This window comes from Ovis aries, chromosome 1 (assembly GCF_016772045.2).
Source record: "Ovis aries strain OAR_USU_Benz2616 breed Rambouillet chromosome 1, ARS-UI_Ramb_v3.0, whole genome shotgun sequence".
Classification (NCBI taxonomy): domain Eukaryota; kingdom Metazoa; phylum Chordata; class Mammalia; order Artiodactyla; family Bovidae; genus Ovis; species Ovis aries.
This window is the reverse complement of record NC_056054.1, coordinates 741,558-754,886: the sequence shown is the minus strand read 5'-3', so window position 1 is coordinate 754,886 and position 13,329 is coordinate 741,558. Positions and strand designations below refer to the sequence as shown.

General features: G+C 63.5%; 1 protein-coding gene across 1 annotated transcript; it reads left to right on the top strand.

Annotated features, from left to right (window-relative positions):
* Positions 1–4,992: 4,992 nt before the first annotated feature.
* LOC121817700 (ciliary rootlet coiled-coil protein 2-like) lies at positions 4,993–9,919 on the top strand. Its single transcript, XM_060406938.1, has 3 exons — positions 4,993–5,068; positions 5,684–5,862; positions 7,214–9,919. The coding sequence occupies exons 1-3, from the start codon at positions 4,993–4,995 to the stop codon at positions 7,295–7,297; spliced, it is 339 nt and encodes a 112-aa protein (XP_060262921.1). The 3' UTR covers positions 7,298–9,919.
* Positions 9,920–13,329: the final 3,410 nt, after the last annotated feature.

Sequence of the window (13,329 nt, the reverse complement as noted above, 5' to 3'; positions counted from 1 at the left end):
AGCAGTTTACAGAGAAGAGGAGTTTGAGATTTTCCAAGGGATTTTGAAAGAGAATAAGAAAACTGACTGTAACAGTCGTGCGGTGAAAGTGGCAGAGGTTGGCGTGAGGGTGGGCTAAGAGGCGAGCAGGGCAGAGCTGGAAGCTTCCAGCTGCCAGGAACCCACCGCAGAGGGGGCCTCCTGTCGGGGCCGCTGAGGCCCACTGTGTAAACAGAAGGGCTCTGCCCCTTACACATGAGCACTTCCCAGTGACGGTTCTGTCCCAGGACTGGCCAGAGGGCTCCGGGCTCCCAGAGGGCAGGACCAGGCGCAAAGGGCCACCTGCAAGAGGGTACCTGCCGCCCATGCCCACCCACACCAGCCGCTGGCCAACCGATGAACAGACCGGTCCAAGTCACCAGTGGATGAGAAGGTTGAGGCCCCAAGTCCAAGAGCTCAGAGGGACGGGCTGGGCTCTGCTCCTGTGAAACAGGCCGGGTGATGAGCGGCACCCCCGCCTGCAGCGCTGGTGCCTGAGGCATTTCCGCCTCTGTGACCCCCACGTTCCGGCAGCCCTCATATGAGGGGGGTCCCCACAGTTCTCCCATCCTTCTCTTGGTCCCGACAGGAACCCCGTGAGATCTCATCACACTCGTTCACAGAAGGGAAACCCAGGCTGGGCGCAGGTCCAAGGGTACACAAGGAGCCCCAGCCCCTTCCTCAAACCCAGGAGCTGCCGGAGCAGACCGTCAAGCCTGGGCAGGAGGGCTGGGCAGCGTGCCCACCTGCAGCTGCACCCCACTTTGAGCACTGTGAGCTGGTGACGCCGGCTCGGCCAGCCCCCACCTGTCTCAGGATCAGGGCTCAGAACCAAAGGCACCCAAGGAGGAGACAGACCCAGTGGGGCACAGGGTGATGTTCATGAAGGGTGGCCACGCCGTTCCTGCTGCGATCATTCCAGTTACAGAGTCCCGTACGAGCCGCATCAGCACGAGAGTAGCGCGATGCTCCACAGGAGCGCCTGGGCCTCCTTAAAAGCCTGTGAAATGGTTAAGCCATAGTTGAGGGAAACTTCTGCTTTTCCACTGGAAAATGTATACAAACAGAAAACTGTCATTTCCAAAATTACAAAGAAGGCTGAAACTTCAATTTTAGGTACAAGCGTTGCACTCCTACCTTTAGTTAAAATCCTAAATAGTCAGAACCCCAAACACCAATGCAGGGTCACTCCGCCTGCCCCTTCCTCACCCAGCCTGGGACAGGACCCCAGTCACGGCCCTGCCCTCCCCTGAGCCCGTCCTCCTCCTGCATCCAGTGAAAACTGCCTGGGAGAGGCTGTGACAGCCCCTTAGTCACCCCGCTCCTTGTGAGCCACACGTGTGCTGCCTGAGCCTGTAGCCCGAGGGCTGAGCCTGATGGATCATCAGGGTCCCTGCCTTCAGGTCCCCTCTCTGGCTCTGTGCCCCCCACAACCCACACCCCTCCCCTCACCGCTGTCGCGTCTCCCCTCCCCCAGCCAGGCTTCTGGAAGGGCTGCCCACCTCCTGTCCCCAGACCTCAGCACCCCAACCCGCCGCCTCACACACAGAGACCACCAGCACCCTGGTCCCGTCCAGAGGGTCCTTTGGGGCCTGATTCTCCGGCCTCTGGAGCATCCCGCACAAGGGCCCCCCGTCCCTCCCGAGCTGCGCCAGCTCGCCGAGCCTCCTGGGGCTGTGTCTCCTCTTCCCTCTGCTCGAAAGTCCATTTGCTGCCCCCTCCCAGCCCGAGCCGCCGCGGGCTCCCTGAGGACAATCTCAGGGACCCCAGTTTGCCTCCCTCGCCCCCTCACCTCTGCTTTCCCACTCAGCCGCCCACAATAGGACAACATGCATTCCCAGAGGCCCAGGCCCACTGTGCCGTCTCCAGCCGCAGACACAGGGCGCCTTCGCCTCTCACCGAGGCTCCGAGTGGGGTGGAGGGGGGGGGGTGGGCCGGCAGGCTCGTGGCCCTGGGCTGTCAGGCTAGGAAGGCAGTGGGCAGCAACAGGCTCGGGCTGAGGAGGAAGCCCCAGCGTCCCGGGAGCACTGCAGCCAGCCCAGAGGAAGGAGGCCGCACGTGGTGGGCATGGGGCCGAGCCCCGCAGGCTGTGCGAGCTTCCGAGGACTATCAGGGTCTTTATTCCAAGGGCCAGGAGCGAGGCAGGGACGACAGGCTTGCCTTCCGAGGCCGCTCTGACCACAGTGGGGAGGTGCCTTTGCCCACACCAGGCCAACAAGCCCTGCTTCTAAAACTGTGAGGGGTGCCCACTGTACTTGACCGTTCTTGCTTCTTTACACGCCGGCCCTGCACGTGATCCAGGCAGACGCCCGGTGCTGTGTCCTCTGGAGCATACCTGGGCTGTGCCCCCAGGACCGCCTGAGTCTGCCTCCCCCAGGAGCTGCCAGACGCTGCGCCTGGGCCTGGATGGGAGCTGGGGGCGCAGCCAGGGCCCCGGCGGGGGAGCAGGCCTCTGCAGGAGCCGCTGGCCCGCCTGGAGCGCAAGGGCCGCAAGCCTGAGGGCACTCGGGAGCCCCTGCGGCAGGGGGTGGGCCCCGGGGGGCACGGTCCTGCCTTCCTTCGGAATTAGTCCCTCCGTGTGTAACGGGACATCCAGGGAGACGCTAGGGGCTGGCGTCAGGCATCCAGCCCCCAGCGGGGGAAACCCAGGCGGGAGGGGCGCGCGGGGAGTCGGGGCCTGAGGTTGGCTGCTCCACTGCGGGTGCCCCGACGAGGACAGCGGGTGGACAGTGGACAGTGGACATGCGCCTTCAGCGAGGGTCATGAGCCGGGCCAGGGGCCCAGCCTCAGGCCGGAGCGCCAGGTCCACGCGCCGCCCGCGCTCGGTCCAGGCGCTGGGCCCGGCAGCAGGGAGCGCGCGCCGCGCGGCGCGGAGAGGCGCGTCCTGCGGGAGGGGCGGCCGCGCTGCGCCCCGGACGGCCCGCCTGCAGGGGGAGCTCGCGGTGCGCCGGGCGAGGCAGCGGGAATCAGGGGGTGGAGGGGATTGTCTCTGGAGAGGTGGGGGTGGAGAGACAGGGAATGAGGCGTGCAGGGGCTGGGTCAGGGGAGGCACGGGCTTGGAGGGGCTTCTCTGTCTCAACCTGCGAGTGGGGGCTCCGCCTGACCCGGGCCTGTCCCCCTGCCGCCAAGCTCAGCGTCAGCCCAGGGCTGGCAGGCCCCCCGTGGACGTCCCTGCGCCTCCGCAGTGTGACCCCAGCCCTACCTTTGCTGTCCCCGGGGAAGCTCCCAGTCATGGCAATCACCTCCCAACACACGTGGTTCCTGCCCTGTGAGCCAGTGCTGCCTGGAGCTGTGTGGCCCTAGCACGCGGCCGCCGCCCCCAGAACCCGAGTCCCCTGGAGGGTGTGTCCTGCCGCCCTGGTGCCCGGAAGTGTGGGCACAGATGACCGGCTCTGCACTGGCCCTGGGCAGAGAAGGGAGGGTTTGTCCCTCATGAAGGTACAGGTGATGGTGTCCAGCAAGGGCCTCTCAGACGGGGGCACAGGGTCCAGTGTTACATGGCTCAACCCCTGGACTTTGCAGGGGCCAGTGGATTCCTGAGCTTGTCAGGGGTCGCCTGCCCCGCGGGGTCCTGCACAGACCAGTTCCACGGTGGGGTGGGGCTTGTCTGGGTATCCTGGGCCAAGGGCAGAAGGACCCAGGCACACAGAGGCCAGGCTTGGCCGTATCAGCACGTAGTCGTGGCCGCTGGGATGAGTGAGGAGCTGACCGTGCCTGGGGCTCTCGGACTTGGAAGGACAAAGATGGGGTGGGGGCCGTGTGAATAGGAACACGGAATGAGGAGGGCTGGCTCAGGTCGAGAGGAGAGGCAGAGGCCGCCGCCACAGCAGGGCAGGATAGGGTGCCTGTGAGCAGAACCAGGGCAGCGGGGTCCCCGCAGGGGCTGATGACTGCCTGTGCCCCCGCTGGTGATGACGAGGAGGGTGGGCTCCGGAGCAGACTGACCCTCAAGCCCCAAGGCAGGACAGCGAGGCCGCACCGGCAGGGCACCACCTGGGGCACGCTGTCCAGCTGAGGTGGGCCCAGGGATGAGAGGGCATTCCGGAGGGAAGTGGCTGGGTCAGTGGGGTGGCCGTGGGAGGCAGGGACCCTGGGGACAGAGTTGGGGCCGGAGGCTCAGGGGCCAGCAGATCGGGACGGCCACTGAGAGCCAGCGGCCAGCCTGTCCACACAAGGCCTCTTGCCCTCCCGAGAGGAGGGTTGGCCGGCTGGGCCCGGTCAGCAGGACCCTGTGCTGAGCTGGGGAAGTCGAGGGCTCCGTGGCCACTCAGGGTGGGGGGCCTGGGGGGGCCGGGTGGCCCAGATGGCACTGCCTCGGGCAGCAGCCCTGGAGCCCGGGGGGAGGGGAGGAGCAGCTAATGAGTTCCAGGAGGTCAGCTGTGAGGGGCCCGAAGCCCATAAACCCTTTACTGGTGTCTCAGGAGGGGAAACCCGGATGCAGCAGTTTATTTATTTTGGATTTCACTTTTCTCTCCTCTTTTTAACATGCGCATCCAGGAGTGTAACTGGATTTTTAAAGAAACAGGACTTCCTTTTGCAGTGGAGGGGGCTCTTGCCTTCCTTCAGTCCTGAAGAAGAAAGGACCCTTTGCTGCTGTGGTATGGCCCCTGGCCCTCTGCCCTCCAGACCCGCCTGCCTCGTCCCAGGGCCCCCAGAGGCCAGGCCCGTCCAGAGGGCAGGGGGGCAGGTCTAGGGGGCTCAGAAGCAGGGACCGGCCAGGTGGCCCCTGACCACTGCCCCATGCGGCCCAGAGCCGGGGTAGTGGAGAGGGGTCTTGATCGGGGCCCAGGTCCCCGTCCTGCCCCGGTGACTGACAGTCAGGCCAGGTCCGCCCTGTGTGTCAGCTGCTTCCTCCAAAGGGACCGTCCCCACGGGGGCAAGAGGAGCCCCTAAACCTTCCCCCAAAGACCATGTGTTCCTTCAGTGGCCAGTGGCCGAGCATCTACCCCAGCGCTCCCATGCCCTCTGCGGGGCATGGCGGCCGTGGGGCCAGGAAGGGCTGTGCCCAAGCAGGGCAGTCCCCAGAGGGCTCAGGGGCTGGGGGGTCTAGGTGGGTGTGGGTCCCGGAAGCTGGGTCTGTCCAATGAGTATGAGCTCACACATGGGACAGACAGGCTGGACCTCTCTGGTGCAGAACAGTGCAGAGACAAAGCCCCGGGCAGCGAGGGGCTCCACCAGGGAGACCCCTCAGGTCGCAGGGGTCCATGGCCCTGCGGGCACTGGGGGAACAGTCAAGGACCTGTAAGCCAATGCACGGGCCAGAAGAGGGGCAGCGTGGGAGACGCAGGGTCAGGCAGGCCTGCAGGTGCTGGGGGTGCTCCGTGTGTGCTGGGGGTGCCTGCCCTTCCCCCACGGACCGCCCCTCTGTCACCAGACAGGGGATTGGCAAGTAGGGGAGGGGCAAGCCTCAGCTCGTGCTGCCTGTGGGACCCCCAGTCCAGCCAAGTGGAGAGGAGGACACCATTAAAACAGACGCAAGGCTCATTTTGGAGGCCTGTGGGCGGGATTCCAGCCCAGACAAGGCCCAGAGGTCGAATGTGTGTACAAAACCCCGAGCCCACCTGCCGGTCCAGGAGGGGGCCTGGACCCCCACAGAGGGCAGCGGGGCCACCTGGACGCCCTGGGCCTCTTCGCAGCCCAGCCCGGGGTGGGCAGTGATGCGCCTGGGGTTTCCCCCAGGTCCAGACGGCGGAGCTGGAGCAGGCCCACAGCCAGCGGCTCCAGGAGCTGGTCGCCCAGCACCAGCGACTCCAGGCTGCCGAGACCGAGCGCCTGCACGGGGCCCGACCACAGGCTGCACAGGCCCCAGTGTCCCGAGAGAGGGCCCAGCAGTGGCAGGCGAAGGTGCTGGAGGGGCAGGTGGGCTGGCAGGGGTGGACAGGGAAGGGGGTCCTGTGCCTGCCTGGCCTCAGCCTGAGCTCCTCCAGGCCACCCCAGGGCCCCTACGTGTCCTCCCGTCACCCCACAGTCACTGAGGAGCAGAAGCAAGTCACCACCCTCTCCATGCCGCCACCGTCCCCCATCAAGAAGGGGGCAGACAGTCCCGCAGTCAGAGGTCGCTGGGTGTGAAGTGTCCAGACACGCCTGGCACACTGCACTGTGATGGCTCCAGAGTCGGGGACAGGTCAGCAGTGTGGGGGGGACAGGGTGGACACAAAGCAGAACAGCGCTTTGAGCATGTAACTCTGCCCCCTCACATGCACGCACACACACGCACGCACATACATGCACGCACGCACATACATGCACGCACGCACATACATGCACGCACGCACATACATGCACAACATACATGCACACACACGCTGCCCCTCACATGCACGCACACACATGCACGCACACACATGCACACATACACGCACACATGCACATACACGCACATACATGCACACACGCACATACATGCACACACACATGCACACACGCACGCTGCCCCTCACATGCACACACACACGCACACACATGCACGCACATGCACGCACATGCACGCACACACGCACATACACGCACACACGCACATACATGCACACGCACGCTGCCCCTCACATGCACGCACATACATGCACACACGCACACACATGCACACACGCACGCTGCCCCTCACATGCACGCACACACACGCACGCACACACATGCACGCACATACATGCACACACGCACGCTGCCCCTCACATGCATGTGTGTATGTGCGTGTGCATACACAGACGTGCACACGTGTGCACACTCATGCCTGTGTGCTCACATGCACACAAACACACACATGCTCGTCAGGGCTGCCCCGTGTGCTCTGAACGCTCAGACACCAGGGAGCCGGCTGGTCAAAACCCCCATTTCCTGGACGAGGAACCTGAGGCCGGGACACGTAGTAAAGCCTGCTCCCCCTGAGCAGTGTCCCTCCAGGCCGCATGGGCTCGGTTCACCCGCCAAGGAGCTCTTTGTCCTCCTCGTGGCGGAGCGGAAGGGGTCCAACCAGTGGGGTGGGTGGTCGCCTCGGTGCCCAGGACGCGGTGGTGGTGACCTTGCACATAGGTAGGACCAAACACCCCGTTGCTGCTGGTGCGTCGGCCCGTCTGCCTGGAGCTTCTCCGCAGGCACACCCCCCTCGGGAGTCGGGGACTGAGGCCTCCCTGTCCTTCCGGTCATGGTGCTCAGCCATGGGGCCCGCCCGCCCTTCTGAACTCCTGCCCGTCCCCAGGTGGCCAGCCGGAGGCAGCTGCTGGACTGGGACGTGCAGTGGCGGCAAGCCTGCCTCCGCCAGGCCTTCCGGGCCAAGAAGTGAAGGCAGCTCCCGAGCCCAGGTGGCCAGGCCGCCCCAGCCCGGACCAGCAGGCAGCAGAACCGCCGCTCAGCAGGGACTCGAGCTCAAGGGGTGCCCTGGAGTCAGCGGCACCCTCTGACCCTTGACCGCCAAGCTGCCCCGACCCTCAGGACCCCGGGCTCTGGCAGGCGAGGACCGAGCTCTGGGCCCTGCTCTGTGAGGCGCCCCCCAACCCCCAGCTGCACGGGGCCTCCCTGCGGCCCGTGTCCGACCTGGCACCAGGCGGGCGTGCTGACCAGGCCAGGTCCCGGCAGGCCGACTTCCGCACCACAGGCTGCATTCCGTGCCCTCAGCTCTGTAAACACAGGGAAACACGTGGAGAACATTTCCACCAACTGGAGCCAAAAACATAATGTCCTGCAAGGCCCAGCCGCCACCTCCCCTCGCCCCGAGGCAGCCCGACTCCATCTCCAGGAACTGCGGGGCCGTCACGGTGGCAGGTGGCTGGAAGTGACTCAGAGTCCGGTCCCCGTGACTCACTGGCCTCGAGAGGCCCTGGGGTGTAGACGTTAGAGTTGTTGGAGGACCACCCGATTTCCCAGCCCATAAACGCTGGGAATTCCTGCGGGAATCCAGCCCTGGCTGCCACAGAGACCAAGGCAGCCACCTCAGGCCGGGCGGTTCACCTGTCAGCGTTTTTCCCTCTTTTCCCATGAGCACGGGTCAGGGCGATCTGGTTCCGCTCCAAACGGCCTCTGGTTTCGTCAGTGACATGTTGACAGCATCTGTGGGCTCCAGCCAGCCCAGGACATTCCTCGAGCACAGGTGCCAGCTGCAGCCCACCGAGCTCCCTGGGGGTGAGAGGGCTGAAGCTGTCAGAGCCCCCCACCCCCGTCATGTGAGCTGTGGCCCAAGCGTGTGACAGCAGCCACCTGTCTGCTGCAACATGGACCCAGCCTGTACACCAGGCTGTCCTGCCGGAGCCCCAGATGGAGCTTAGTCATGGGGTGACTGTATGTTGTAGACTGTGCAAAGCGGTGTCTAGAGAGAGGTGGCCAAACACTCTGCATTCCGCCTGTCAAGCCTGTCCAATTACTGGCGGCTGTGTTGAGAAGGATTCTGAAGTTTGACCCAGGCTCAGAGCGGAAGAGTGTTCAGTTCAGTTCAGTCACTCAGTCGTGTCCCACTCTTTGCAACCCCATGGACTGCAGCACGCCAGGCTTCCCTGTCCATCACCAACTCCCAGAGTGCGGTGGAGAGTGTGGTGACCAATTAGCATTGATGCTCCGGGCAAAGGAGGCGTTGGTGGTGGTAGACGCCAGACAGTCACCCACTGCAGCGGCCGGTTAGAGAGCAAAGAGCAACCCAGAGACACCGCCCCCCAGGCCTCCGCTGGAGAGCATCGCACAGACAGGAGGGGAAGGCCGTGAGACAGTGTGTGACTCTCAGGACCTCTTCCCTTCCTCCCTGGCCTGGCGGCCCAGGGACCCGGCAGTCCGCTCCCTGTGGAGGAGGGACCCCGAGGGCGGCGGGTGGAGAGCAAGGAGACAAGCGCAGCCGGAGACGAGCTGGCTTTGACGCTCTCCTCTCTGCGGGCCTGGCCCCTCGGGGTCGCACGTCTGGATCGAAGCTCCCAGCGCAGAGGAGGCGCTCAGCGGGCGCCCACAGATGAAAGAGGAACAGAGCCAGACGCAGGAGGGGTCGGAGAGACCTCCCAGCACTGACCTGCGAGCCACCTGCGCTTGGACCAACGTTCTCCTGGGGATTTCAGGACCCTCCTTGCCTGGCTGCTCCCGGGAGACCTTGCATGCCTGGGACCCTCTAGGATTTGTCATATTTCAGTGAAAGTTCAACCAGTGGAGAAGACACTATTTTTACTTGTTCAACATAAAGTTGTATATCTGGGTAAAGGACTTTTCTAATGGAAGTGAACTGTTTCCTCAAGCGTCTCCAGTGCTGAGCGCGCAGCTTCTGTGCGGAAGTCTGATGGCCACTGCGCCCTGTGCAGGTGGCCATGTGCCCGGGACCCAGGCCCCCCTCCGCTCCAGGCACCAGCTGCCCCAGCCCGCCTCTCAGGGTCGCGACCACACCCGGCGGGCTCCCCAGGAGTGGGACCCCCACCTGCCCTCCAGGCTCAGTGACCTGCTGACCTCATTCTTGGAGCAGGAAAGGGTCTCCCTGGGGTGTCACCCGTGTGGAAGCCCCATGGCTCTGGGGAGAAGGAGAGAGAGTTGGGGATGCAGCCAGCCAGCTGCTGCCACTAACAGCCCTGCTGGAGCCCCTGCCCCCGCCCTGCAGGGACCAGCCTGCCTGGCCAGGTTCCAGTGGGGGAACACGCCCCACCTTGGCTGGCACGGGGTCCTGGGAAGTCCCAAGTCCAGCTTGGGGCTCCCCATCTAAATTGCACACACACTCAGGCCCTAAATTAAAGTGTCACAGGCCTATTGGGGAGGCTCAAGTTTCCCCGTCGCAAAACACGAGCCTGCTTGATAAAACGATTTTGGTTTTGATAAATGTGGACTTTCTATGGCAAAGACAAAGGCACCCTTGAGTCCAGAGGGGAACCTGAAGCAGCACATTGCTAAAAAGTATTTCCTGGTAATATTTTTAGCACCTGGAAAAAAGAATTTTTTTTCTCTTTTGCGCCTGTGGAGTGTGTGTGTGTGTGTGACTGTGTTTGAAATGTAATGCCCGGCGTAGTGGAGCCTCCTGTTAACTCCAAGTCTCCCAAAAGGGACGGCACATGGCCCAGGGCGAGGGCCCTGGAGGGTCCGCAGGCCTGTGCCTGGGAAGTACAGCCTTGCGGGGTTCTGCCTGCCACTGGCCCCACCCAGACCAAGCGCGGCCAGCTCTCCGGGGGGCCCAGGCCTGGGCATCTCACAAACTGCGAGAGGACTCCCTTGGGAGGCGGGTTGAGGCGCTGTCTGGGCCAGCCGTTCCCGCTGAGCCTGGAGAAACAGTCCTTCCTGGGCACGTCTGCTGAGCACCACGGTGTGCGCCCCGCTCCCATAGGCGCCCAGGCCAACCCAAAACTTAGCCCCGAAGTGAGCCTTTGCTAGGGTCCCCGGCACCTCAACCAGAGCAGGAAGTGCAGCAGGGGGAGGGGCTCCCCCTGCACCCCCTGCAGGAGGCAGGCAGGTCCAGCAGGGGTCCAAGGTCAGCCTGGACGGCCACCCCCCCCAGCCGCCTCCCTGTCAGGGTGGGGCCCCCGGCTCTCCCCACTGAGGAAACAAACAGGAGCAGGCTTCTGCTGGGCTCCCCACCGGGCTCCGAGCCCACCAGACAGCTGGCAGACGCTGCCCAGTTCCCACCGAAAGCCACACATGGAAAAGCACGTCCTCCTGGGCTCCCACCACGGGGACCAGTCTTCTGGCCCCTCTGCCCTCCGGTGACCCCGTGGGGGTTGTGTCCTGCCCCCTCCCTGCCTTTGCCAGTGAGGCTCAGGAGCGACCTTCCTGTCCCAGGAGGGCAAGGCTGCCACACCCCTCTTCTGACCTTGGCCGTGACCTCTGTGCTGCTGGCCTCCGGGCTTCCCCCACCTCCCCACTCTGCAGCTGAGCCAGCGGGGAGCCAGGGAGGGGTTCATGGAAATGCCCATGTGTGCCAGGGTGAGCGTGTGTGTGTGTGCCAGGGTGTGGGTGTGTGTATGTGTGTGTGTGCACCAGTGTGTGTGTGTGCGCGTGCACACGCACTGGAGTGTGTGACTGTGTGTGTGTGCTGGTGTGTGTGTGTGGACGTGTGTGTGGGGTGTGTGTGTAGAGTGTGTGTGTATATGGGTGTCTGCTGGGATGCATGAGTGCATGTACGTGTGTATGTGGATGTGTGTGCTGACGTACGTGTGTGTGCATGTACGTGTGTATGTGCCAGCACCTGTGTGTATGCACGCTAGTGTGTTGGGGGGTGCATGTGTGTGAACGTATATGTGTGTGTGATGGTGTGTGTGTGTGCCAGCATGTGTATGTGTGTTGGGGTGTGTGTGTGTGTGTGGACATGTGCGTGTGCATGTGTGTGTGTGTGTGTGCTGGGGTGTGTGTGTGTTGGGGTGTGTGTGCTGGGTGTGTGTGTGTGTGTGCTGGTATGTGTGTGTGGGTGTGTGTGTGTGTGTGTGCTGGGGTGTGTGTGTGTATGTGTGTGTGTGTTCTGATGTGTCTGTGCGTGTATGTGCTGGTATGTGTGTGTGCTGTGTGTGTGGGTGTGTGTGTATGTGTGCTGGGTGTGTGTGTGTATGTATGTGTGTGCACTGGGGTGTGTGTGTGTGTATGTATATGTGTGTGTGTGCTGGGGTGTGTGTGTGTGTGTTGGGGTGTGTGTGTGTGCGCTGGGGTGTGTGTGTGTGTATGTGTGTGTGCTGGGGTATGTGTGTGTGTGTTGGGGGGTGTGTGTGTGTGTTGGGGTGTGTGTGTGTGCACTGGTGTGTGTGTTGGGGTATGTGTGTGCGCTGGTGTGTGTGTGTGTTGGGGTATGTATGTGTGTGTTGGGGTGTGTGTGTGTGTGTATGTATGTGTGTGTGTGTGCTGGGGTGTGTGTGTGTTGGGGTGTGTGTGTGTGCTCTGGGGTGTGTGTGTGTGTATGTGTGTGAGCTGGGGTGTGTGTGTGTGTTGGGGTGTGTGTGTGTGTTGGGGTGTGTGTGTGCACGTGCTGGTGTGTTTTGTGTTGGGGTGTGTATGTGTGTGTTGGGGTGTGTGTGTTGGGGTGTGTGTGTGTGCGCTGGGGTGTGTGTGTGCTGGGGTGTGTGTGTTGGGTGTGTGTGTGTGTGTTGGGGTGTGTGTGTGTGCTGGTATGTGTGTGTTGGGGTGTGTGCGTGTGTGTGCTGGGGTGTCTGTGCGTGTGTGCACACTGGCATCCCCCACCCCCACCCCCGGCGCCCGCTGAGGGCCGTGTGACACCGGGAGTCTGCCCCCAGGGCAGGGCCTGCAGTCGGGTGTCATCTCTGAATTTCTCCCGCAAACACCTGCAGCCTTGGCCTTTCTCATCCCGCGTTCCTTGGAGCCGCAGTTGTCCTGCTGCCCTGGGGGTCTCCAAGGCAGGAGCCTGAGCCGGGGCTGGCCTCACACAACCGAGCAGGGTGGGGCTACAGTGCAGCTGGAGGGACGGTCCCTCTCAGGGTGGTGCTGGTGGGGGATCAGCAACAGTGGGCGCCTCCTGAAACTCGGCACCTGACCCTGATACCAGCCCGGAGGGCACGAACATCACAGGGGTGCTGTGTAAGCCTGTGACCCCCAGTCATACGCTCACACACATGGGACCCCTCCACTAGCCCTTAAACATCACACTTAGTGTGCCTCGCTCTGACTGCAAAGCAACATGTGCTTGCTGAGGACGCTTGAGAAAGTACAGGGGAGCGAGAAGCCGGGTGTGAAACGGCCCAGCCAGCGAGAGCGGCAGTCCTGCTGCTCTCTGCTCATCTCAGGGCCGCGCAGCCTGGCCTTCAGGGCCCCAGGTGTGGCCTGTGGTCACGTTCAGCCCACACCAGCACCCACGGGCAGGGACAGGGAGAGGCGTGGGCTCCAGCCCTGCACTGGGGGCCCAGAAGCCAGCCCCCGTGGGGACAAACACTCAGGGTCTGATTCTCAGGGCAGTGGGCCTGGCGGCCGCAGACTGAAGACAGAAGCTCAGTTGTGGGCCCTCCAGGTCCTGCCCCTGCCCACGCGGCATCGTGCCCGCAGGCCAGCAGGGACCAACCACCCTGGAAGAGGGCTGCTCCCCCCAGGTTTTGCCCCAGACTCCCCTGCTGTGAGGTTGCCTTAGGTAAACAAACTATCTCCACCAGGATTCTCCTGACGAGGCCACGCAGGGCGGAAACTTTCCTTCATGTCCTGCATTCTCCCAGGCCAGGTCCTCCGCTCATAAAACCGGATGGCAAGCCTCAGGGCTTGGTTGCAGGGTGGAGTGTGGGGCCAGCCTCTGGCCGCTTCCGGAGGAGCCCATCCAGGCGCTGGCAGTCAGGGTGGCCCCTGATCCACGACACTCTGGCAGGACGGTGGCCAGGTCCCCTGGGGTGCAGGGGCCTGAAAAGGCACCCCCAACCCCGGGGGAAACCTGCCCCCCATGCC

What these genes read in the sequence shown, in the direction of transcription:
- LOC121817700 (XM_060406938.1), top strand. Translation starts at nt 4,993, where the DNA reads ATGGCGGCCGTGGGGCCAGGAAGGGCTGTGCCCAAGCAGGGCAGTCCC. An exon ending in TCAGGGGCTGGGGGGTCTAG is followed by an intron (nt 5,069 to 5,683) that starts GTGGGTGTGGGT and finishes AGTGATGCGCCT; the next exon opens with GGGGTTTCCCCCAGGTCCAG. An exon ending in CCCAGCAGTGGCAGGCGAAG is followed by an intron (nt 5,863 to 7,213) that starts GTGCTGGAGGGG and finishes GCCCGTCCCCAG; the next exon opens with GTGGCCAGCCGGAGGCAGCT.